Source organism: Notechis scutatus, chromosome 4, assembly GCF_049901735.1.
Source record: "Notechis scutatus isolate UNSWTSFEM ecotype Mainland chromosome 4, rNotScu1.2, whole genome shotgun sequence".
Taxonomy (NCBI): Eukaryota; Metazoa; Chordata; class Lepidosauria; order Squamata; family Elapidae; genus Notechis; species Notechis scutatus.
Genome location: NC_142012.1, coordinates 123,292,453 through 123,318,891, shown reverse-complemented (window position 1 = coordinate 123,318,891; position 26,439 = coordinate 123,292,453). Strand labels below are relative to the sequence as shown.

Below are 26,439 nucleotides of genomic sequence, written 5' to 3'. Positions count from 1 at the left end.
TTATTACATTTGTACCTCTCTCCTTGGTTATGTTTACTCAAATGATGTTTGGAATTACGGTTATTCAACTGTTTTGTTTGTTGCTTATATGATTATTTAATTTATTGCAACATCTACATCTAGAACATGGGATCCTTCTTATCCTCCCACTGACTTTTCAGACTACTTAAGATTCCTCTTAGTATGTTAGATATTTTTAAAAGTTCAGAGAATACCAACAACTGTCACTAACTGTGATTCTGATTAACAACAGAAAATAGGTCACAGCATATTCAAATCTTCCAGAGAGAACGTATTTATTCTTTAAACAAACAACAAACAACAATAAAAACAAGCTAAAGAACCCCAGAACAAACAAAAACAGTGAGCCACAAATGAACTCCTTAACAGGTCAAAAGTTAATTTATAGTCTCGTGTTTGCTAAATCAAGATTATTTTAAATTCTTTCAAGAAACATTATATGGCAGCCATGCTGTTAAAGTAACCAATCTTTTGCCCTTGGTTAAAATAATTAACAATGTAATTATATGAGTTGAGCTGACTAACTTTAGGACAGTGTTGGCTTTCTGCTCCCCATGGGCACACCAACCACAAAAGGGAATAGAATATATTTTAAAACCAGTTGCATAAGTTTATTGATTCAAATTTCTCCCACAATTTTCCCTTTAATGTGCCTCTCAAGCCTGATACAAACTGTCCAAAGATCATTATAGCTGATACATAACTTTCTTAGAGAAGCAGATGGGAAGGCAACCATATCCTAATTGACTGAACTGGTAAAAATGTGCTTTATTGTATTTCTGTTATGTGAAGAGGTCATGCTTAGGTTAGTGTAAATTAATACAAGAAAAGATAAAAGTCAACTCAGAAAGACAAATGGAATATTATCTTATTACTCTTATCACTCTTTATCCATTAAGTCCCGCCATCTACAAAGTATTTCTCCTCCCATAGTGCTTGGGCAAATATATTTTGCCATTGGAGGAATGAGCCACAAGAGCACAAGTTTGGGTGCAAGTTTAAGAAGGATTGATAGACAGTCAAACTCCCTCCCATTGGAAGAACATTGATGGAAGGCTGTTAGTAGCTAAAGAGAAAGTGGTTGGAGAGAAAGTCAAGTAAGGAGATGAATTAATGAGACCTTATTCCTCCTTTCTTCTTAGCAGAATAGCAAGTTGGACTCTGATTGGCAATTTCCAATTTAGCCAAATCCAATCATTATTACAATTTTAAATTGTAAAAACAAGTTCCAACTTGGTTTTTCCCCCCAATCTCCAAAAAGTTAGTCTGAAATACTTTTTGGTTAGGTCCCATTAGTGGGGTTTTTGATCCTCTCTCAGATTTGTTTTTTTCCTGCAGATGTTTCACCAACAAACTAGGTAATATCAGTGCTAGTAAGAAGTGGGGGTTTGCTCTCTTTTTATTTATTAGTGGCTTGCCCTATTGTGTTGCTGGGATTGGACTTGGTGATTCCCTGATTGGGCTGTTGTTTACTGTTAGTTTGTTTTGCAGTTCCTTGGTCTCATTTTTCATGTCCTCCTAGCCAGCGTGTGCCCATCTTAGATACAGAAGTGCTGATCTGAAATAGGATTCTTCCTGGTCAGTCTGGCATGACTCCTTTCATTAGCCATATCTTCATATAAGCTGATCATTCTAGCATGACTTTTTAATCAAGGTGATCAGTAGGTAGTCGACAATCATTGTGTTCCTCCTATAGTTTATGATAATCTCATGTACCCAGCAGTGAATCTCATGTGTTAATATTGTTCCATAACAAGGGTGAACTCTGTCCTCAAGTTTCTAAATAGACTTAAACTGGACAGTTTTAACTTCGTAGCTGTAAAATGTGTGCTTTGGACCCCAATTTCCTTATTAAGAACTGAAAAATGTTCAGTCTAAAGTTCACATATTCAGAAACTTCAAGTAAAATATAAATGCCTTTGTTTGGAAATTATTTTTGACTGTTATTTTGTGATTGTAATAGTGCTGTCAGATATACATTTTTGCCTCAAACTATTTGTGTTCCCAGCTTTTACTACCTTGGTTGCTCTGTCTTACTGAAAAGAGATTTAAAAGAATGTACATAACCAAGGGCGTTAAAACACTTTGGTCTGCAGACAGTGCTTCTGAGCTCCTGAATCCAAAGTGATCTGTCCTGTCCTAAGTAACTTGACGTAACATGTATTGTATCCAAATAAGTATAATACACTAAGTGAACCTAGCTGTTGCAGACCATACATGGTTCTGATTTGTGTACCTTTAGCAAAAGTGGCCTCTAATATTGATTTGTTGGTTTTTGTGCTGAAAACAATTCATTTTCTTACTCTTGTTCCTACTTAAAGTGATCACTGACAAGTTAATTTAACATAAAAAAGTACAAGTAAGCTAAATCTAGAACTAAAACAGAAGTTTTCTTACCTGTGAAGTATACATTTTAATTAAAGAAGTTCAGTTTCTTATTTACTTTGGTTATAAGTATTGGTTTATGTGAATAAAACTTTATTTAATTTTTTAAATTCTTTCTTTAGCTCTGATTAATCTGTTGAAGTTCCTCATGTCTAATGAAACAGTTTTGCTGGCAAAACATAACATCTTTACCTTGGCTCTGATGGTGAGTATCTATGGAAAGAAATGGGCCTTACCAAGGATTAAAACTCTTGATTTTTATTTTATTTTTAAGGGAACCTTTTAACATGTACATGTAGCTGCTGGCACCGAGTGAATCATTATCAGTATGTTGACGATACCCTACTATGCTGCCAGAGGCTACATGGAAAATGGGGGGAAAGTATGGATGCTTCCATGGCCTAGATGGGGAGAAATGGGTTCAGTCTCAAACCAGTGAAGTTAGAATGGCTATTGGTTCAGTAGCCAGTTGATTATGGAGAGATATCAACCTTGGCACTTGATGGGTTTCTGCTTCACCCTGAAAGACCAGACTCACAATCTGGGGATCCTCCTACATATATGGCTTCTGCTACCCTTTGTCCAGTGCAGCTGCTGTAATGTCTCAGACAGAACAAGACAAGGTTATGTACACTCTTATCTCCTTTTACCTAAATTATTGCAGCTCATTTTAATGGAGCTGTCCTTCATAAACTAATAAAAATATATACTGTATGAAAACTCCTTGAAGACTATCTGAAAATTTCAAATGATGCAAAATGCAATGGCCGTGTGCAATCCCAATATACTGTCATGTTATTCTACTGCTGATGGAGCTGCATTGGTTATTGATATGTTTCCAAGTTTCTCAAGGAGCTTTTGGGATCTGAGTATCCCCAAAAATTATTTATCCCAAGTAAATTGTCCCTGCATGAATAGGGAGGTTCTGCTAAAGGTCCCTCCTATTAGGAGGTTTTACAGATGGGGCACAGAAGTGGGTATTTTTGGTGGCTAACCCTAACCCTAACCCTTTAGAACAGTTTACCCCCAGTGCAACGAATGGCTTATCTCAAATTAGATAAAACCTGGATTTCTGGAAGGCCTTAGTTCAGGGGTGTCAAACTCACATCGTCACAGCGGTGTTGTTGAGGTATTCCCCGTTAGGAGAATGAGTGCACTCAGGGAAACGTAGTGAGAGTGATGTTGAATAACACATGACCAGCATACAGATACACTGAATAGTAAAATGTAGGTTTTACCTCCAGTAAACGGGTTAACAAAGTCCACCAAACAGTCCAAATCATACATGGTTAAAGCAATTAGTATCAGTCCAGGGATAATCCAAAAACGAAGTCCAGTATCATAAACAGAGTTCAGTAAATGGAGTTTGCTAACAGTTGCAAGACTCACAGCAATCCGAGCAGAACCACGATCAGGCAATACTGCAATAAAGGAAATGCAAGAGAACAAACCAGGTTTCTGGCTCCATCTTATGGCCGTTAGAGGAACCTCAGCCAATCACAGTTACAGCATTCTCTTAAAGATACAACAGTATTAAATGACTATCCTGGTTTATATATTGCCAACCCAACTGTTAGGTGACTATCATTCCTAACAGGTGTCATGTGATATATTGGGACTTTTTCCCAATTCGCTAAATCAGGCATGGGCATGGCCAACGTGTGAGGCATCCAGCCTGTGGGCCAGAAGTTTGACAGCCCTGCCTTAGTTGATTAGCTGCTGGAGGAAGAACCATCACATTTTTATTTATTATTGCTTACAATTTTATTTTTATTATATTGTACACTTTGTAGAGGTTCTGAAGTGAGGAGGTTAATAAATCACATACATAGATATATACAAATCCTGGGCAAAACCAGGTTAAGAATATTACTTTACATTTTATGTTATTTTAGTTCAGTTTAGGAACTTTTATTCTCTATTATAATACTTACATGAGTCCCATGTAGAATGTTTAAAGACAATGATTAATAATTTATTAAATTTATATGCCCCTGACTCCCAGCAAGTCTGGGCAGTTTACAATTGTTAAAACATTTAAAAACAAAGAACAATAAAAGTGCAACCAAAGGGGAACAGAAAGGAAGAAAAAGACATTAGTCATGGCTGCCAAAGGCCTGGAGACAGAATTGGATCCAAGATAGGAATATTCCCTCCAAATACTTTTTGGAATGTATATAGAAGAAGAAATGTTTTAATATGTACTGAATTGAGTGCTATATTAGGGAGAGCTGTGTTTTTTATCTGTCACAATTGGAACCCACAAAAAAAAAAAAATCTTCCAGTGCTTCTTCATGTTCTAATAGGAATGGTTTTCATGGCCCTAGGCAGGCTGGAAATTAAACTGTGGAATTCTGTTTGGGACATTTAAATGAGGAAAGAGTTTATTGCGGTAATTTGTCTTTAAAATGTTGATTGCTAGTCTGAAAATCCAAATGTTTCATAGCTGGACAGCCAAGGAGGTACATTTTGAATAGTAGTCAATTGGAGAATGCCATTTTATTTTTTTCCCCTTGAAGTATTTCTATTTATTGCTGACAGTAGAGGTATCTTTTTATTTTTTTAATTTCACAGAGATGCTTAAGCTCCAAACTTTCCTCTTCTAAAGTGCTTACTAGGATTAAAATGGTGGAAAATAGTCATTCATGTACAGCAATTCTGCAGTGTGGAAATTTCAGAAGCTTAGAAGCCACATGTAGTCTGGGAGATCCAGAGAAAATTAGAGAGTTGAATAAACTGATTCTATTTCTTTCTGTATGTGTCAATTGTTTCTCACACAATTGACAATACGGTACAACTGTTCTTAGATAAAAAATTTTGATACTTTGAAATTTCTTTAATTTTGGCTTTTGATTTATGCTTTTATATAATTGTATGTTCCTTAAGAAACTCTTGATTATATAGAAACAGCTTGCCTGTTTTTTTTATGACTTCATTTTACTTCTAAGCTATACATTCAACCATGCAAATTTGCCTTTTTGGTGAATGATATTTTGTTGTCATGGGTGACTGTAGTTTTCCCTTGCTTAATAAGAGTCAGGCCTGATGAATTTGTCAGGAAAAGAAAGTACATGTTTTAGATATGAAAGCTAAGTGATCGCTTCGATACTTTTAATGTTAGGATATGTGGTTTACATGTGTTAGTATTTTTATTTATTTAATAACCTTTTAATTTGCCCAGAAAATTCCTATTTCTATTTGATTAAATGATAAAATGAATATACTTTTATTCAGTAATACCCATAATCTTTTTTTAAGGTGATAAACCTGTTTAATATGTTCATCACTTATGGAGATACCTTTCTTCCAACTCCTAGCAGTTACGATGAGCTATATTATGAAATAATCAGAATGCACCAGAGTTTTGATAACCTATATTCCATGGGTAAGTAGTGTTAGATGACTTGACTTTATGTTAATGTAACATTTGTATAAATGTGGCTAAGGGCAAATAATAATGTATGATTGCTCTTTAATACACGTTTGTCATATAATTTTAATTAACCTTTAATACATGACTGTGAAATAACCATTTAAAAGATATTCCAGGCTAAAGAGATATTTAAACTTATACTTTCTTAAGCTTATATAAATCATAAATAATACAGTAATATATAAATAATATAGTCAAGGGATCAGAGGATCACCTGGAGCACTGATATGGCTGCTGCATGTGAAAGCGTGCTTGCTGCTGTTTCTTGGCATATAATACTTAAATATTAGCAAGAACACACCAAGTTCACTTAGGATGATCCCATTTGACATGTGTAGAATGCTCCCAATTGGGCAACTACGCCTTAATCTCAGATCAGAGAGTAAGCCAAGCTCCCAGAACCATTTAGCTGCAGGGAAGCCTCATTGTAAACATGAAATGAAAACAGGAAGTTGTGCTTTCATCTTATTTTGATGAAAGCACAGTAAGAAATTGTCTCCAAAGAACATAGAGCGAGTCATGGAACCAGGTCAGTGCTTCAAAGAAATGCAGTCGGGAAACAGCTTGTGTAAATAGGAAGGGCAGAAAAATAATGCTGTCTGGAAATATTTTTGGATAAGGAAGTGGAGATGGTAGAGCAGTGCATTTACTGCTGCTACGGGAGGGGGGTGGGGCAGTTTTTCTGTAATTGGAGAACTGGATTCCTTAATGGAGGGCCAAAGCTATAAATGTGTGATAAATCCTTTTCTCTTTCTCCTCTTTTTGACCTGTAATTCTCTGATGTACAACTTTATCTCGCATTTGCACTCATGCATATAAAAACCATCACCACATCCGCTCATCCTTCATTTACACTGCTCAAAAAAATAAAGCGAACACTTAAACAACACAATGTAACTCCAAGTCAATCACACCTCTGTGAAATCAAACTGTCCACTTAGGTAGCAACACTGATTGACAATCAATTTCACATGCTGTTATGCAAATGAAATAGACAACAGGTGGAAAGCATAGGCAGTTAGCAAGACATCCCCAATAAAGGAGTGGTTCTGCAGGTGGTGACCACAGACCACTTCTGAGTTCCTATGCTTTCTGACTGATGGTTTGGTGACTTTTGAATGCTGGCGGTGCTGTCACTCTAGTGGTAGCATGAGACGGAGTCTACAACCCACACAAGTGGCTCAGGTAGTGCAGCTCATCCAGGATGGCACATCAATGCGAGCTGTGGCAGGAAGGTTTGCTGTGTCTGTCAGCGTAGTGTCCAGAGCATGGAGGCGCTACCAGGGGACAGGCCAGTACATCAGGAGAGGTGGAGGAGGCCGTAGGAGGGCAACAACCCAGCATCAGGACTGCTACCTCCGCCTTTGTGCAAGGAGGGACAGGAGGAGCCCTGCCAGAGCCCTGCAAAATGACCCCCAGGGGGCCACAAATGTGCATGTGGCTGCTCAAACGGTCAGAAACAGACTCCATGAGGGTGGTATGAGGGCCCGATGTCCACAGGTGGGGGTTGTGCTTACAGCCCAACACTGTGCAGGACGTTTGGCATTTACCAGAGAACACCAAGATTGGCAAATTCGCCACTGGCGAACTGTGATCTTCACATATAAAAGCAGGTTCACACTGAGCACATGTGACAGAGGTGACAGGGTCTGGAGAACGTTCTGCTGCCTGCAACATCTTCCAGCGTGACCGGTTTGGCAGTGGGTTAATAATGGTGTGGGGTGGCATTTCTTTAGGGGGCCGCACAGCCCTCCATATGCTCGCCAGAGGTAGCCTGACTGCCATTAGGTACCGAGATGAGATCCTCAGACCCCTTGTGAGACCATATGCTGGTGCGATTGGCCCTGGGCTCCTCCTAATGCAAGGCAATGCTAGACCTCATGTGGCTGGAGTGTGTCAGCAGTTCCTGCAAGACAAAGGCATTGATGCTATGGACTGGCCCGCCCGTTCCCCAGACCTGAACCCAATTGAGCACATCTGGGATATCATGTCTCGCTCCATCCACCAACGCCACGTGGCACCACAGACTGTCCAGGAGTTGGGGGATGCTTTAGTCCGGGTGTGGGAGGAGATCCCTCAGGAGACCATCCGCCACCTCATCAGGAGCATGCCCAGGTGTTGTAGGGAGGTCATACAGGCACGTGGAGGCCACACACACTACTGAGCCTCATTTTGACTTGTTTTAAGGACATTACATCAAAGTTGGATCTGCATGTAGTGTTTTTTTCCACTTTAATTTTGAGTGTAACTCCAAATCCAGACCTCCATGGGTTGCTAAATTTGATTTCCATTGATAATTTTTGTGTGATTTTGTAGTCAGCACATTCAGCTATGTAATGAACAAAGTATTTAATAAGAATAATTTATTCAGTTCTAGGATGTCTAAACAGAAAAAAAATTTCGTTTAATTAATTAATGGAATAGTTTACCTCCCAGAGTTGTGAAAGGTTTTTAAAAATAGTCTGGACAACCATTTGACTGAGATGGTATAAGATCTCCTGCCTTGAGGAGGAGGTTAGAGTAGAAGGTCCAAGATCCTTCCCAGCCCTATGATTCAATGTTTCATGCACACTACTATCTCTGTACTTCTATTGCACCTCCTTCAATTTACTGAGAATTCTAAGTCAGCTTAGAAGTATTTGTATTTGGATGTTAATGCTGCATGGTAGGGCACAGTGGAAGTTAAGGATTCTGTAGACAGCTTCCCATTTCCAGGCTGCCAAGGAAACTGCATGCCAGTTCAGAGAAGAAATATGGTTCCTCTAAGTCTGATTATTAAGGAGATAGTAGCTTAATAATGAATTTAATAATTTATATTTTCAGCAAACTTCTACATATAGCATAGAAAGCATGCATTGTGTTTTATGGAGCTAAACATACAGTATTTGGAAAGAGATGAGATCTATATATTAAGTGTTTTTCTATGAATGTCTGTATTCATATTGGGGATGGACAATACACAAAATACACATGTACCTGAACATCACATTTTTTTTTACTGTTCCTAAAGTTTCCCAGGAGTGTGCTTCTGAAATTTGCCAGCAAAGCTATCAAACAGAACATCACAATTTTCTGCTGTCTAACAAGAACTGAAGAAAATAGTATATTAAGATTTCAGTAGCCTTAGGACACCTTCTGTGTTCCATTAAAACTCTCATCATAACCTTTAACTGGGCAAAACGGTGCATTGTAGGGCAACATCATAGGGCAAGGCACCTCAAATAGACTAACTTACATGAGTCCTAAAGGAATGACATATGGAAAGCGGTGACTGCTTTAGTATTACTGGCTGCTGAGAGATGATCATTTTCAACATTCTGTGACAGTTTCTAAGCCAGTCTCTCTGGCATCCAGCATCAGTCACTTACCTCCCTGCAAGAGAAGGAGGTGGGAGGGAGGGAAGGAAGGAAGGAAGGAAGGTTGGTTGGTTGGTTGGTTGGTTTATGATTCTGCTTGCCAGATTTCCACAAGGAAAACAGGGTAGCGGGCAGGAAATTGAAACTCACTCCTACTCCCAATGACCTATCCTGGTGATTCTATTTCTCTGTTTAAGTAAAGAAATATCTCTGAAATGATGACCCAACATTAGTTAAACACTTTTAAATACCAGGTATCTCCCCATCCAATTGCCCAGAAAGTATAAAAGATTTATCCCCATCTTCTCCAATAACAATATGCATACTGCCCCATCTCTGTGAATGCTGAGACAGTTTAAAAAAAAAAATGGGATGGGAGGAAATGCAGTCCAAAGCCACAAAAAATTGGAAACTCTTGAGCTGCAGTCAAATAAGTGTCATAGAATCTTTCTTTCTTTTTTTTCAGTTCTGAGACTTTCTACTAATGCTGGTCAGTGGAAAGAGCCAGCCAGTAAGGTGACTCATGCATTGGTCAACATACGGTAAGAAAGAAAAAAAAACATTGCAGATTTTTTCTTTAACTCTTTCATTTTTACATTTTTTTAAAACAAAAAGATACAAGTTGAGATAAGTGAAAGATAACTTTGTATGCATTTAACATGTTATTTTCTGTAATTTTAAATTGAATGTGATTGCTACATTCTTTTCCTTATTAGCAAGTATCTTGGCTAGTAGTTGAGAGTTGATTAAAAAAACTAGTAATCAATATTGCCAATTTGTTTGGACCAAATTGGAACATAATAATCCATGTGACTCTTTCATAATGGTCATATGTTACTGTAAAGATATCCTAAAATCAAACTCATTCCTGAAGAATACATGAAACTTTTCAGATGGTGATGCTTAGCAAATTATTTGTAGGTGGCCCCTGAGTAATCCACCTGCTTTTTAAGGAGATGTTGAGCCATATATTTAGGTATCCAAGAAGGAAGGATACCTCAGAGCGATATCTTTGTTGCTATAGTAACCCACAAGACAATTGGCTAGAACTTTTTCCTGTGACAGCATTTGCTTATGAATGAAATCAGTGTCATTTTTAAGGCCAGCAATGGCTAATAGTGTCACTCTGTCACTCTCAATCCTTTCATTTTGGAGAGATAATCAAATCAAATATTTTTTATGGTCATAAACATTGAAAAGATAAAATTATGCTCAACACATCGTTAAAGAGCAGATAGATCTAGCAAATCTACCTGAAAGTACTCTGCCAACCATCACTATTGTAAAGCTCCCCCTTTCCCCAGGGGATCACATGTGGCTTTCATCTGTTTACACTATCGTTTTTATATTTATTTTGTGTGTTTATACGCCATGTGTTCTCAGTCAAGCTAGATGCCAAGTGTATTGGATTCCCCACGGTAACACAAGCAGCATTTGATTGCAGCTTTTGATTATGCTAAAAATATACTTTCGTTTACACTGTTTCATTCCCCTTAACACATCTTATCTCTGTCACCATTTCTCATCCTGAGACATGGCAAGGAACAATTTGAGATAAAATAAATTTTGGATTTAGCATAGGATGACTAGGTTTAAAAAGCTTTATTGTAATGACTGTCTGGATACTACCATAAATGTTTCTGGGAGGCAGTGAATAATATGCATATAAGCTTTCCATCTTCACCATTCCCAGTTACGCCTTTGCAATCCAAAGCCATCTGGTCACACAATAATATTTTTACAATTGCCAGTGATTCTGACCCTAGGAAGATTAGGGATTTATTGGGGTGGAGTGGGTAAGACAGGTAGAATTTGTCAATAAGAGAGATAGATTGAAAGAAACTGCATCATCAGGCATTTATCTGAAGGGGAGGGGAAGTTGCCAACAATTGTTACTTTGACTTTGGAAGAAGAGCCAGTCTCCACAAAGATGAAGAGGAGAAGAATTTCTCCCTTACCTGCCTCTTCGAGGCCAGAGAAAGAGGAGGTGGATCTTTGTTCCTTCCAGGCATATAAAGGGGAAGTAGGTGGAAAATTAAGAGGAGGAGAATGTAGAACTAGAATTTCTTAGGGCAGAAATACTAATTATGTCAACAACTACTAATTGCTTAGCTTAACTTAGCTCCAAAATTTAAAAATAGAAGGCTAAGAATCACAGTCAGAGCCAATTTGGTGTAATGATTAAGGTATCAGGCTAGAAATCCGGAGACCATGAGTTTTTAATCTTGTCTTGGGCACAAAGCCAGTTGGGTGATCTTGGGCCAATCAGTTTCTCTCAGCGCTAGGAAGAAGGCAATGGCAAACCATTTCTGAGGAAACCACGCCAAGAAAACTGCAGGGAGTTGTCTGGACAATTTTTGAGGATTGGACATGATGGAATGTAAGAAAAAATGTACTACAGTAGTCAAGCTATATAAAAGGCATAAAAAAGAAGCACAATAATTAACTGTTGTGGGTGTAAGAACAGTGTTCATGTTGGCAGAGGGCAATCAACTGTTTAAAGTGGATGTGTCCTTGTATACAATGAAAGGTGTTGAGTGACTGTAAAGTGTTTGTTAGTGTATGCCAAGATCAAGCCAGGGGAACAGAACCTTTCCATGGAAATGTTCCTAGAATAGGGAGGGAGTCAAAGCAAAGTGAAGGAGGTTTGCCAGAGGAATGTTCAAAAAACAGTCTAGCTGCTATTTCCTCTCTACAGTAGTTTCACTGACATTTATTTACAATAATTGATTTTCTCTGTGGCAATGGGAAAGTAGACATTAAAGATATACAGCAACTTTCCCCTCCCTACAATTCAGTAGTAAAGGATAGATCTTTTAATAGTATAAAATGCTAATTTGAGAGCATTTTATGTCCAATTCTTTTCATTCTACATCAGGAATTTAATTGGTTCAGACATCCACAGTAACAATTAACTGCTTAATGTGACTTGAATGAGAACTTGATTTTCATCTATGATTTTTGTGAATTAATAGATTCTGATTATGTGTTTTCCATGTTGCAAGATAGAATAAGTAGACACCATTTGTGCATTTTAGATTTGATTCTCAGTTCTTTTAAATAAGGCAGTTGCTGATGCATTTAAATTCTGCAGTTACTTTAGTTTCTAACATTTAATGCCTGGCAAAAAAAACATCACAATTGTATTCTCATTGAGCGAATATGAAATTATTTACTCCATTTACAAATTCAAAGGTAGACTATTTATATAGTTGATAGATGATAGAGCTGCATACAGAAAGTCTCTGGGGTTTCCCTGATATGTGCTTAGAGGGCATTGTTCCACAATATATTTTACTATTTGCTTTGGAGCACAACAGCTACATTCTGAAAAGGAGAGCTTTCCCCATTTATGGAGAGACTAGAGCACTTGCCATGCTCAATCCCAATCTTAATAAAGATTGACCAGGACTTACATAGTAGATTGAATCCTTTTGGCTCAATTGTAAAGCAGGGAATGTTATGACACTCTGGAGGAGAAATAGAGAACTGTTCTTGTTTCAAGGCCTGAAGCAGACTGAAATTGTTATTGAGCAAGTTTCTAGTGGTCCTAATGAATGGATGTCTGAACCAAAGCCTGTTGCTTATAGCAGTGGTTCTCAATCTTTTCTTCACCACAGACCCCCCTCCTTTTAAGTACCTTTTGTGGCCATCGACCATGGCCACGAAACCCTAAGACTCAACATTTAAATCATAACATTTCTTCAGTGAGTTGTCCTGCGCCGAATCAGCTGGGGTGAGCTGCTGGTGGTGCATGAGCAGCAGTAAATTGTCCTTAGACCCTGGATACCATATCTCCTGACTTAAAACCGAAGATCTCGGGAAAACAGTCCGCCCTAGGACTTAGCATATAGAACTCTCAGACCAACCATTCCGAATAAGGCAAATCAACACAGAAAAAATAAACAGAGCTAAGGACCAACACCTGTCGAGGAAAATGATATTGACTTAATTGTTTCTAATATTAAAATGGATATAGAAATTGCAATTTGGTGATAAGGTCTGCCTTAAAAACATTGTGAGCTATGAGGTTGTATTCATTCATTACTCTGAATTTAATTTAAAGCAGCAAAATAATATAATATCACCTGCATAGCAAAGCATTGATTATTTTCAACTGGCTAAGTATTTTTTATCTATATTTTCTCCTTTTCCCAAGACAATTATGACTATTTTGGAGATACTGTGGACTCTCACAGGAGTCTGTGATATAAAGGATTTGAGATATGTGCTCTTTTCCCCAGATAAGATGAACAGAAATAACATTTTACTTTAATGCAACTGAGATGTCATATACCTGGCTTCTGCCATTAGGGCAGAATTTATTGTGACCTACTTTATCTTTCCTGGCCTACTAACAATGGGATCAAATTCTCTATTTCAGTTTAAATGTCATTGGCCATTTGGTATTATTTCATGTTTAATAATTATTTCTAATATTTTTCTATTAATATAGAAAGTAATTTTATCCTGTTTCTGTTAGATATGAGAAAATACTCACATATCTATACATTTTAAAAATAATGGTAAAATTAACTAAAAATTGGTTCTTGTTGCTTCTTGTTTCACAATGATCTTATTCTCATTTTTTCTCATTGACATTTTGTGTCAATGCTAATTTTCTTACATTTTTTTAATTTTGTTAATACTAAAAACCAAAGTGTAAAAGTTTGCTATTAAGATATAGTTTTCTTTTTTATTATTAAATTAAAAATCTAAATATATATTTTATATCCATTTAGTTTCCTCAATATATGCCATTCTTAAAAATAGAAAACAAAACCATTTAATGTGTAGTCTTTACTGCATACAGTAATTTCATCTAACCAGAAATCATGTATTAAATATGATGGTTCAACAAACAATATGATGAAGAGCAATGAAGTTATATTGCATTTACAGTAAATTCCCAATTTAAATAATCAGTTGTATTGTATCTGCCTATTAGTGAGTACTATAATGGACATAGTATCCAATAGGTGACACTACTGGTTCTCCTGTGCTTAATGACAAAACTGAATACTGAACTAAATGAATATTTTAAGACATTAATGAAGCAATGCAAGCATATTCATCCTCTCCTGTTTTTGAGCTACATTGAATTGTTTTTTCTCATTTGCTAAAAATAGAGGGCACACTTTTCAAGAGGTATTGCATATAATCCCAAACCAGGAATTTTTAAATTAGTCTTTGTTGAATAAGCTATACCAATCTGCTGTGCCATAAATGCAAAATTAATGCAACACACTAACAAAATAACTTTGTTTCTGGCACTGGGAATGAACCAGAACATTGATAAATAGGTATTTTCACAAGTTTTCTAGCTTGCAGACATGAGATTTAATATAGTTTGTCAGAAAAAAAGTCAAAATCTTCCCTCCCCCCCCCTCCCCCATATTTCATTTTCTTGTCTAAAGGATTAGAGGTTTCTATAATTCAGTTCCTAAGAAGTTGAAATAAAAATGTATTCTTTCTGTGCTTTGATTAGAGAAAGAAGGAACAGCTAATCTCACTACCTTATTTAGCCACACAAGTTACATGTACTTATTTCTTTTAGTCAAATCCAGAATTTTAATTTGAGAGAAATAGAATAGGACTTAAGTGTTGGTTCCTGAACAAGTTTTTTCCACTTACGGAAACTATGGGAAGAAAGTGAATAACAGATATAGTTAAAGGTCCAGTCATGACAATATACTAAAATCATGTCTCTCTTGGATCAAATTCAACTCCTGGTAACTTAATAGACAAAATCAACAACAAATGCTCTGTCTTACACTTTGTTCTGATTTAAAAATCAGAACACTAAATACAAACTGGGCAGATACAACCTCCTAGATGACCCTCACTCTGTCAAGGACGTAGGAGTACTCATTTCAAAAGATCTAAGCCCCAGAGCCCACTGTAACAGCATTGCCAAAAAGGCATTAAGAGTTGTTAACCTAATTTTGAGAAGCTTCTTCTGCGGTAACACTACTGCAAACCAGGACATACAAAACCTTCACCAGACCAATTCTCAAACAGATCATCTGCCTAGAATCCACACTGTATAATGGATATTAATACAGTTGAGTGAGTCCAGAGGTATTTCATAAGAAGAGTACTCCACTCCTCTGCTCGCAAAGAATACCTTATGCTACCAGGCTTGAAAATTTGGACCTGGACAACCTAGAACTACACCACCTACGGTCTGATCTAAACTTAGTACACAAAATTGTCTGCTACAGCGTCCTACCTGTCAGTGGCTACTTTAGCTTCAACTGCAATAATACACAGGCAAACAATAGATACAAACTCAAAGTAAAGTGCTCCAAACTCGATTGCAGAAAATACGACTTCAGCAACAGAGTGATCAATGCCTGGAACTCACTACCTGACTCTGTTGTTACATCTCAAACCCCAAAAACTTTAACCTTAAACTGTCTACCGTGGACCTCACTCCATTCCTAAGAGGTCTGTAAGGGGGCATGCATAAGCACATCAGCGTGTCTTCTGTCCCTGTTCTACTGTTCCCATTTATCCATTTATCCATACTTATTTATTATGTATATACTTATACCTGTTTATACTTATATGTTTATATGTTATGTTCATACTTCTACTTGTTTTCTCATGCTTGACAAACAAACTAACAAAATAAATAAATAAATAAATGTGTTGATAATATTGGCTTGCTACTATCCACTTCAGGGATTTTTTCCCCTATTATCCAATCTAGCCAACACTTTGGGGATTAGCTGGTTGTTTCCTCTCCAAATATGTATTTGATACATTATTTTAAAAGTTCTCAACATTTCCTCTGGAGATATTATAGACTATCATGGCATACCCAAGAGTAATATTGCACAAATTAGTTGGTTGAAACACCAACTTGTGTGTGTGCCCCTGTGAGAGCATAGCATTGAAGTCAGGACTGAAATTATTACTCTAACACCTGGTAATTTAATTTCATAACAACTTATTAATTAATAGTTGGCCATTGAAACAAATGTCTTTCTTTGTGGTTGAAGCTTCCATTTAGATTAAGCTGTGCTACACTTGCAGTGAGCTTTCTCAAATCATCTATGTTAATCAGGTAATGATTTGCCAGGTAAATATCAGCTCAATCAGTAACTGGACAATTGACCCTCACTTCTGTAAAGAAATGAGCAACTTTCAAGGCAAGCATTTTTTACAGGTTAATAAGATATTTGCGTTAATTCTTGCAGGTTTGCATTTAATGAGATCTTTATTAATGCAAAATTTGAAGAGGCATTCTCTGATTACTTGCTAAATGAAGAAGGTGGCATGTAAAGCATTTAATTCTTTTAATGGACTTTCTTCTAATTAGTAATTTTTTTTGAAGGAGATTAACTTAACCCTATGATTAATAGATGCAATTGCTACATTATTACTATAGGGCAGGCTCATCATTTTTATTTTTGTTATAGAACATAAAATGCCATTTTATTTTATTTTTGTTATAGAACATGAAATTGGCTAATAAAGTCTTTATCATTCAACCTGGGATAATATATTACTTCAGAAATGGTATTCCTCTTTGCATAGCCAGTTCTATTTGATTTTTCATCTCAAACACGGATTCATTCTGCTCTGGTTGCCCCTTTATACCGAAGAGACTGCTGTTGTAAAAGAGATAAGATAGAGATGCACTTCTGCATGTATATAATAGATCTTCAGTTGTCAAGTTATGTTGACAATAGGGTTATGATTCTTTTGACATTTAAGTTAATTTTCAAGTAATTTATCCTGAAGAACTTGTGAGTTCACCAAATTATAGTGGGCAAAAAAAGATCATTTATTAAGACACAGATATCTCAAAAGCTGTACATATTAGACATGTTTAAAAAAAATTGTCAGATGTCTGAATTTGTTTCTGTTGGGGAAATTATTTCTGTATGTACAATTGTTAGTGATGTTCTGAAAAAATTAAGGATATACAGTAGACTTCTCCGTTTCATAGCTAATATAGTAGCAACTATAGGCTCTATGCAGTGGTCGCCAACCAGTGGGCCAGGGTCCACTGGTGGTCCGTGAGAAAATTTTGATGGTCCGCAGAGAAATGTCACCCCCAAAGAAATTTATCCAGGCTGCACGGAAACACAAGACTGCGCCGCCCACATGGCCCGCGGGAACACAAGGCTTGCTTCACTTGCATTGCGAACAACACGAGGTAGTAAGGGGAGGGGGGGAAAGGATCTCTGCTGCTTCTGCTTTTGATGCAAAGACCCTGGGAAAATCCCCCAAAAAGTCTGCAGGAAAATCCCCCACCCTGTTTTCCTATTGATCGGTCATTTATTTGGGATCACAGGATACCCCCCCTCTCTCCCCTGAGAACGGAGCTGAAAAGCAGGTTAGGAATGTGGCTGCCTTAGAGGGTGCGTATGTGAGGGACCTCTGTGTGTGTGTGTGTGTGTGTGTGTGTGAGTGTGATAGAGAGAGAGAATATCACTGCTAGCCCTCCAAGGTTAGATCAGATCTCTCTCTCTCTCTCTTCAACCAACGTCAGGAAGCCACTGTCACTCAAAATTCATATTAGTGGTCCACGGGATTTAAAATTATGAGTTTGGTGGTCCCTGAGGTCTAAAAGGTTGGCGACCCCTGCTCTATAGGGTCCTATAGAGTCACTTCAGAAATGAGCACAAGTCCATCATCAGTATAAGTATGAATAGCCATTTTCTGAGGCCTTGTTATATGTTTGCTTTTCAGTTTGATCAGTGCTGATAATTATATCCCTTTAATCAACTTCACTTAGCAGCAATGTAATAACTCATCTTAAATTGTTCACTGAGGTATACTTTAACAGTAATGACCTCTGGCGTACTGTCACTGCTAATCAACTTGGGCTGAACTCAAACTGTAGAGTAACAAAGAACAACCAAAAAGCTAAAGTGCTGTTCTGGTTAGTTTTGCTTTTAACCTTCTCAAAATTATGGGTGAGATTGTGTCCAGAACAGGTCCTTAAATGCTATTAAATATATATACAGGACATTTTTTTTCTGAAACTGAAGAAGTTTTCTGTTAGAAAACTTACAGATATAATTTTCTTGTTTTGGCTGTTTACAAAGCAAACCTATAGGGCAGTGGTCCCCAACCTTTTTGTACCAGGGACCGGTTTCAAGCAGAAACATTTTTTCAAGGACCGGGGAGAATCCGAGTTTGTAGTTTGCTTGCAGACGTTTCATTACCTGACTAGGTAACATCTGATGTTGTTACCTAGTCGGGTAATAAAACGCTCTGCCAGCAAACCACCAAGTTCAGGGAGCGCCTCGGCCCTGCCTCCCTCAGCCCCATCCCTCAGGTGTCTGCCTCCCTCCCTCCCTCAGGTGTCTGCCTCGTTCCTCTCTCAGTCACTCTATCGCTCCTACAGCAGCCCAGGAAGAAACTGCTTCAAAGAAGCCGGGATGGGGGTGGGGTGGCTTTTCCTGTCGCCACAGCTTCCCGAAGCGCCCGTTTCACCCCACCCCGCCCGCCCGCTCGCGGTTCAATCCACAGTGCTCTGTTCTACCTGCCTGCCTGCCTGCCTTCTTCGTTTGAGCAGCTTCGGCTGATAAAAAGAGCCGAATAGTTATTATTCTCAGCGAAGCTGCTCCCAAACAACCAGACAGGCAGGCAGGCAGAACGGAGCACTGTGGATTGAACCGCGAGCGAGCGAGCGGGCGGGTGGGGTGAAACGGGCGCTTCGGGAAGCTGCGGCGACAGGAAAAGCTACCCCCGCTTCTTTGAAGCAGTTTCTTCCTGTGCTGGTGGAGGAGCAACAGAGCGACTGAGAGAGCTGAGCCAGAGAGCAGGACAGGCTTCGGTTGCTTCCTCCCTCCCCTTCTTTCATTTGTGTCCTTGATCCCGATCCCAGCAGCATTCACCGAAGGCGAAGAAAGCCGCCATTTTTTTAATTTTTTTCTTTGCGGCCCGGTACAGAGTGCTCCACGGCCCGGTACCGGTCCGCGGCCCGGTGGTTGGGGACCCCTGCTATAGGGAATACCAATATCCCAGAGTATGTGTTATTTTTCAGGAAATCCCTTCTTGAAGGGAGAGAGGGTAGCAGATAGTTTGCATATTAACGATCACTTAGGCGTAATGAATCTGAAAAAAATATTTTTGTTCAGCCATTTTCCTCTACATTCCTTCAGTATGAAACATAATATTTACATACTGATAATCTTTGACTTACAACAGTTCATTTAATGACTGTTCAAAGTTACAACAGCACTGAAAAAAGGTGACTTATGGCCATTTTTCAGTTACAACCTGTAGCATCCCCATGATCATGTGATCATAGTTCAGATACTCGGCAACTGGTTCATGTTTATGAGCGTTGCAGTGTCCCACAATCATGTGATCACCTTGTGAGACTTTATGCCAAGCAAAGTCAATGGGGAAGCCAGATTCGCTTAAGAACCAGGTTACTCACTTATCAGCTGCAGTGATTCACTTAACAACTGAGGCAAGAAAGGTCATAAAATGGGGGCAAAATTAACTTAACAAATGTCTCACTTAGCAACTAAAATTTTGGGCTCAATTGTGGTCGTGAATTGAGGACTACCTGTACTGCCTTTGCTGAATTGCAGGCCCTTGGCATCTTCCCAACATACACTCCAAAGGAATAGCAATTTTGCTTTTAATCCAATCAGCATAACAAATTAGAAAGAAGTTGATGAAATGTAGGAGCAGCCAGTAATCTTTCAAAAAAATATTCTTGCTCACCAAGATAGTATATGCTAGGATCCAAGGAATGTGTCATTTCTCCATTTGTCTAATGCCATATATGAAGAACAGCCTTTCTGATAAACTATTTAAATAAACTTTTATTACATGGGGGTATAGGACTCTGCTGGTCAGTAGGAGCAAGAAAATATGTAGGATGCTTTTCTTATCTAAAGTAGCTCTTTAAATTGCACTGGTGGTACTTTGGTTATATTTATATGTTTGGGGTGGTGCAGTGGTTAAGTTGCTGGGCTTGTCGGCTGGAAAGCTGGCAGCCCAAGTTCGAGACCTGAGCACCACGTGGCAGAGTGAGCTCTTGTCGTCGTCCCAGCTCCTGCTAACCTAGCAACTGGGAAGCATGTAAATGCAAGTAGATGAATAGGTATCACTTTGGTGGGAAGGTAACAACTCTCTGTGATGTCATGCTGGCCACATGGCCCCAGAAATGGCTTCGGACAATGCTGGCTCAATGGCCTTGAAACAGAGATGAGCACCACCCCCTCTAGCCAGCAATAACTAGTGGAGTAAAATCTTGAGGGGACTCCTTTATCTTTGCCAATACAAACTTAAACTTAAAAATTCATATCTTGCCTTGAGGGTCTTCCTGTTACAATGTTTGCTAGACAATCAGCCTGTTTTTCCTGCTGAAGCAGTGTGATATTCTCCCAGGTGTATAAAGTAGATTAAATCTATTCTCATAGAGCATATGTGACATCTCTCTCCCCTCACTCTGTTCAATGATATCACATTGGTTTCACTGGATTCTGTAAACAGCTAGACTATGGTTCTGACAAATGTTTATACATTAAAAGGAATACTATGAAGTATAAGCTTTAAAGGAAGTGATACTGATCTAAATATATTGAGAAAGATTCCCAGAAACAAGATTATAATTAAAGCTACATGGAAATGCTGCATTTTTCCTCCAGTAGTAAGAGCTCGGGTAGTGCCAGTCATTTACCAAGATGTGCTGATCAGACAGAATAATGTGAAGGGTTCAACCAAACTCACAGCCATAATGTAACCTGTATGGATACAAAGTTCACAAGAACCTCATTTCTTAACTATTTTTGGATGTAATTAATTTATAGTAAGGTTTGAATAAAATTCCACTTGGTGAGTTATTATTTTTCATGGATTACAAAGGAATTTTAAAAAGCTTATGAACTTTTGCCAAAAAGCTGAAGAAGTTGAATAAGAAAGTTTAAAACAGATAAAGGGAACAGTTATTTTGAAAGATTATTATTATTTATTTATTGATGAAAGAGCTTTTGAACAAATTGAAATTAAATTAAACAAATGAATTGGACTTTTGTGGAATACTTTTTATTATTAAAGAGTGTAAAAAATTAATGGATTTTACAAACCAAAAGATTAGGGTAATATGAGCCAGATTGTGATGCTGACTATAACTGGAAATATGGACTGTGATCCTGACTGTGCCATTAGATATAAAAGTATTAAAACAGATGAAAGCACGGGAAAATAAAAGAGAAAAATTGGAGGTGGGAAAGTTGCTTTTGCAACTTTTTGCAACAAAGTTTATTCATCCCTTATTTGAAACTTCCATTTTTGCCTTTATCTTTGTGTCTGTCTCTCTGTCTCTCTACCTTTATTTATTTATCTAGCTCATTTATTTATTCCATTTATAATATAATGGCAAACAACAGAAAAGGGGCAAAATGGAGGGGTGGAGAGGATTGCTTGGGCAATTTGCAGAGATTGGCTTCAACCTCTGCCAAAATTTTCACTTTATCGATTTGTTTTATATCTCCAGATACTTGTTTTTCATGGCAAGATTCAATAACAAAACTGCTCTTTTTAGTGGGGAAACATGGTGAGTTGTAGCTCCCCAAAGGTATTGTACATTAATATAAGGCTTAGTTTAACTATTTTACAACTTAATCCCTGCCACTAAATCCCAAAAGTAATAACCAAAAAGCGCAACCATTTTCAATTCTGTTCCACCACTTTACCATGTCACCAGTTGCTTTCCTAAGGGTCCTCAGCAGCCGAATAAAGTATTAAATGTGAGACCTCTAGCTGCACAAAGTTTATTCGTCCCTGGTCTGGAGCATGTAAAGCAAAGTTGAACCATTCAAAATCAGAGTCCAGAAAGACAGTGACAAGAAAATGAGACTAATATTGCAAAGTTTACAATCAAAGGGCAGAGCAACAGTTCTGGGGACAGAAGGAAAATAACTTTGTCAGTCCTAAGGAAACTGTTCGAGCTAAAAGAATTAATCAGTATACTAACAAATAATTTCAAAATTGGAAGTGATCGAGTGAACAGATGCTTTTCTTCCTGACTCCAGCCAAGAGAAGGTATCTTCACTCTCAGGAACAAGATTTTGCTACTCAAAGGGCTCCTGCGGTCTTTTGCTTCACAGGTGCTAACTGTTTGTTAGTATCTTCCTCAGAGTCTAAAGAAAAAACATTATTTTCTGTTTCATAGTGTTGAGTAAGGATCCCTGTGAGAGTTCCTAATCCTCAGGCTGAACATTTGAATGGTTTCTTGCAACTTATTTTTCTCAGTCTGCAAGGTCTTGCCTTGAGTGGTGGGAACTCCAGCCATGATAGTAAACAGTATATCTATTCCTTAATGGAGCTGCTGACAAATTAGGTATTTAACGGAAGCTTCCCAGAGCTACACTAAATGCTGGCCAATTTTGCTTGTCTCTGCTGTGGTGTAGCCAAAATTATAGCTCATCCTGGCATACCCTTTTCCATGGGGATAAATCGCTGATGAACATGATGTGGAGAAGTCTCAGCAGCTACAGCAGAATGGCTCAGCTGAAGTTATTGCAATCCATCAGATTCACTAATCATTCAGAAGTATACTTTCCTTTCTTCAGATATCTATGAAGAAGAACAAGCCTTGAATTTTGTGCTTGCCATTTGCTTTAGCTGAGTTTTTTTTAGGGAGCTACCTAAAGCATCCTACCTGGATGCAATAATTTTATTACCGTTTCTCTTGTCAAATCTCATAGACTGTCTTGATAGACAAGTTATTAATGAAGGTGAACTATGATTCTGGAGGATTAGAATAATGAGGCAATGGTTTCCTCTTTTTCTAAACTTGAAGGGGTGTCAAACTGGCGGCGCGCGGGCCAGATGTGTCATGCACAGGCCATGCCCATCTCAGCTCAGCTTGTTGTGGTTAGTCAGCAGCAGGTGCGGATGGCTGAGGAGAGCAAGGACTCAGATGAGGGGCCAGGCCCAATAGGGAGTGGACTGCTGCCTTCAGAGATTGTGGGGGCTGGCAGCAGTGATGAGGTTCCCGAGGAGTCTGTGCCAAATGTGCATGCGTGAAGGATTGCTCGTAGGAAAGAGCAGCTACAACAGCACGGACAACTCAGGAGTAAGGCTGCAAGGTAATGGCCCCTCCTTCAAGAAGATAAAAGCCAGCTGTAAAAGAAACCTACTTTGCAGAAGGCAAAGACGTTTTGAAACTCCAGCCTCTTGGACATTCCAGTATCCTGAGTTTGTATTTGAAGATTCTTGTATTGCAAATTATTTCTTGTCTGTTATCTTTTGGCAAGTCTCGCACAGTTTGGTAAGGCTTGTGCTTATCACAACTAATTATTTTGCAAAAGCATTATAAGGTTTCTGTTCCTTTTGGATTGTGTTTGATTTGTTGGAAAAGGGCTTGGGTCAGAAAAGTTCTAAAGGAAGGCGTCATTCAAGCCCATATTATGAGAACACCTTTGCTTTCTTTGAAGACAAAGACACACTTGATTCCTGCTGACTATATATGAATATGGCCATGTAGCTGTCAAGGCAACAGTACAGAATGGTTTATCATTGCCATCTTTCAGGATATTTCTCGGTATCCCGGCTACCTTATATCTTAGGAGAACTGGGGTAGGGTGGGAGGCTGGAGAAGAAGGATCAGATGGTGATGGCAGATGACAGTGATCAGTAGGAAAAAACTAAAATCAAGAAAACTTTGTTGGATTATCCTTTTCAGATTTGTACAAACAATTTCCCCCATATTTCTATGCTAAATGGCCTTGAAACAACCTACTGATTAGCCTGAGAATAGAACTGTTTCCTCAAGCTGTAATGTCAGGAGGAAGAAAAATAAAACAGAGAGCATGCAAGCAGAGCACTGCCTACACATGTACAGCTGAAGCTGGAGGGCCTATTGAGACAGGTGGTGAGAGAGAGCAGAAGAAAAGCCTTAAACTGCTGTTGCCAGAATCGCTTTTTATTTTGATCACTTTACTTTCAGATCTGGACATCTGAGGCTCCAAAGAGTCTATTTCTGCTTCCAAACTGTATCCCCAGTGATCAAGAACTACTGTATCCTCAGTGCTACTGAGGAGAATAAATTTTATCAAGTTCTTTACTTTGGAGACTGCAGCATTTCTTTTCCATTATTTCGGATCAGCTTCCCACCTCACTCTGTACAACGATCTCTGCCATAAGGTGAAATCACATAGAATTCACCAGTTTGCATAAAATTATGAATAGAAGACTTGATTTAATATCATATACAGGATCAAATGTTAAACCTAACACAATATTCCAGGCTGGATAGCCTACCTGTTTCAACAGAAGCAGAATATTTTCCTGAAACAAAATCATACTTTGCTACAAAGTTTTCTGGATTACTCCAGCTTCTTGGTTCTATCTTATCCTTGGCTGTTGGGAAATGGAAGCTTCTATTCTTCATCCAGCTTCTTTAAGTTCTCTCTAATTCGGCCCTAATTTGAAAATAACCAAAATCTGGTTTTGTCTTTCATCAAGAGAGGCAAGGAGCTATCTCACGTTCTTTGTTGGTTTATTCAAAACATATGCTATATAAATATAGCTACAAATATTGTCTTCTATTGATTAAACATAGCTAGACACAGCTGCCTAGCTTATTGAGTGGCTCCCAATCAACAATAAAGACAATGTCAGTCCAAAAGAGAATAATACATATACATATTAAAACCATAAACATTAAAAGCCAAGTACCAAAGTTAAGCTTCCAACTTCCTTGTTAAATCCTCTCATTTGCCTCACCCTGATCTGCCACTTGGCAGAGAAGCCAAATGTTAAGTCCTTTTTTGGAAGGCTAGGAGGGTAGAGGAAAAAGGAAGGGTGTTTGAAAAAGCACACTTCCTAGATCCTATAATATGTCAATGTTTAAGGGAAGGAACTAGAACTGTATGTGACAAAGAGGATCTCTCCCTCTGGGGAATATACACTGCTCAAAAAAAAAAAAGGGAACACTTAAACAACACAATGTAACTCCAAGTCAATCACACTTCTGTGAAATCAAACTCTCCACTTAGGTAGCAACACTGATTGACAATCAATTTCACATGCTGTTGTGCAAATGGAATAGACAACAGGTGGAAAGCATAGGCAGTTAACAAGACATCCCCAATAAAGGAGTAGTTCTGCAGGTGGTGACCACAGACCACTTCTCAGTTCCTATGCTTTCTGGGTGATGGTTCGGTCACTTTTGAATGCTGGTGGTGCTTTCACTCTACTGGTAGCATGAGACAAAGTCTACAACCCACACAAGTGACTCAGGTAGTGCAGCTCATCCAGGATGGCACATCAATGTGAGCTGTGACAAGAAGGCTTGCTGTGTCTGTCAGCGTAGTGTCCAGAGCATGGAGGCGCTACCAGGAGACAGGCCAGTACATCAGGAGACGTGGAGGAGGCCGTAGGAGGGCAACAACCCAGCATCAGGACCTCTACCTCCGCCTTTGTGCAAGGAGGGACAGCAGGAGCACTGCTAGAGCCCTGCAAAATGACCTCCAGGGGACCACAAATGTGCATGTGGCTGCTCAAACAGTCAGAAACAGACTCCATGAGGGTGGTATGAGGGCCCGATGTCCACAGCTGAGGGTTGGGCTTACAGCCCAACACTGTGCAGGATGTTTGGCATTTGCCAGAGAACACCAAGATTGGCAAATTCGCCACTGATGCCCTGTGCTCTTCACAGATGAAAGCAGGTTCACACTGAGCACATGTGACAGAGGTGACAGGTTCTAGAGATGCCGTGGAGAACATTCTGCTGCGTGCAACATCCTCCAGCAGTAATGGTGTGGGGTGGCATTTCCATGTGCTCGCCAGAGGTAGCCTGACTTCCATTAGGTACTGAGATGAGATCCTCAGACCCCCTGTGAGACCATATGCTGGTGCGGTTGGCCCTGGGTTCCTCCTAATGCACGACAATGCTAGACCTCATGTGGCTGGAGTGTGTCAGCAGTTCCTGCAAGATGAAGGCATTGATGCTATAGACTGGCCCGCCCGTTCCCCAGACCTGAATCCAATTGAGCACATCTGGGACATCATGTCTCACTCCATCCACCAACAGACTGCACCACAGACTGTCCAGGAGTTGGGGGATGCTTTAGTCCAGGTGTGGGAGGAGATCCCTCAGGAGAACATCCGCCACCTCATCAGGAGCATGCCCAGGCGTTGTAGGGAGGTCATACAGGCACGTGGAGGCCACACACACTACTGAGCCTCATTTTGACTTGTTTTAAGGACATTACATCAAAGTTGGATCAGCCTGTAGTGTTTTTTTCCACTTTA

The 26,439-nt window shown here is 38.9% G+C and overlaps 1 protein-coding gene across 3 annotated transcripts in view; it reads left to right on the top strand.

Annotated features, from left to right (window-relative positions):
- Positions 1-26,439, top strand: part of ARMH3 (armadillo like helical domain containing 3) — a 131,964-nt gene that overhangs the window by 47,270 nt on the left and 58,255 nt on the right. For all 3 annotated transcript variants that reach the window (XM_087964674.1, XM_087964675.1, XM_087964676.1), the window contains exons 21-23: positions 2,529-2,611; positions 5,665-5,791; positions 9,662-9,737. In XM_087964674.1, coding sequence (XP_087820800.1) covers positions 2,529-2,611; positions 5,665-5,791; positions 9,662-9,737 — 286 coding nt within the window. The remainder of the gene's footprint in view (positions 1-2,528; positions 2,612-5,664; positions 5,792-9,661; positions 9,738-26,439) is intronic.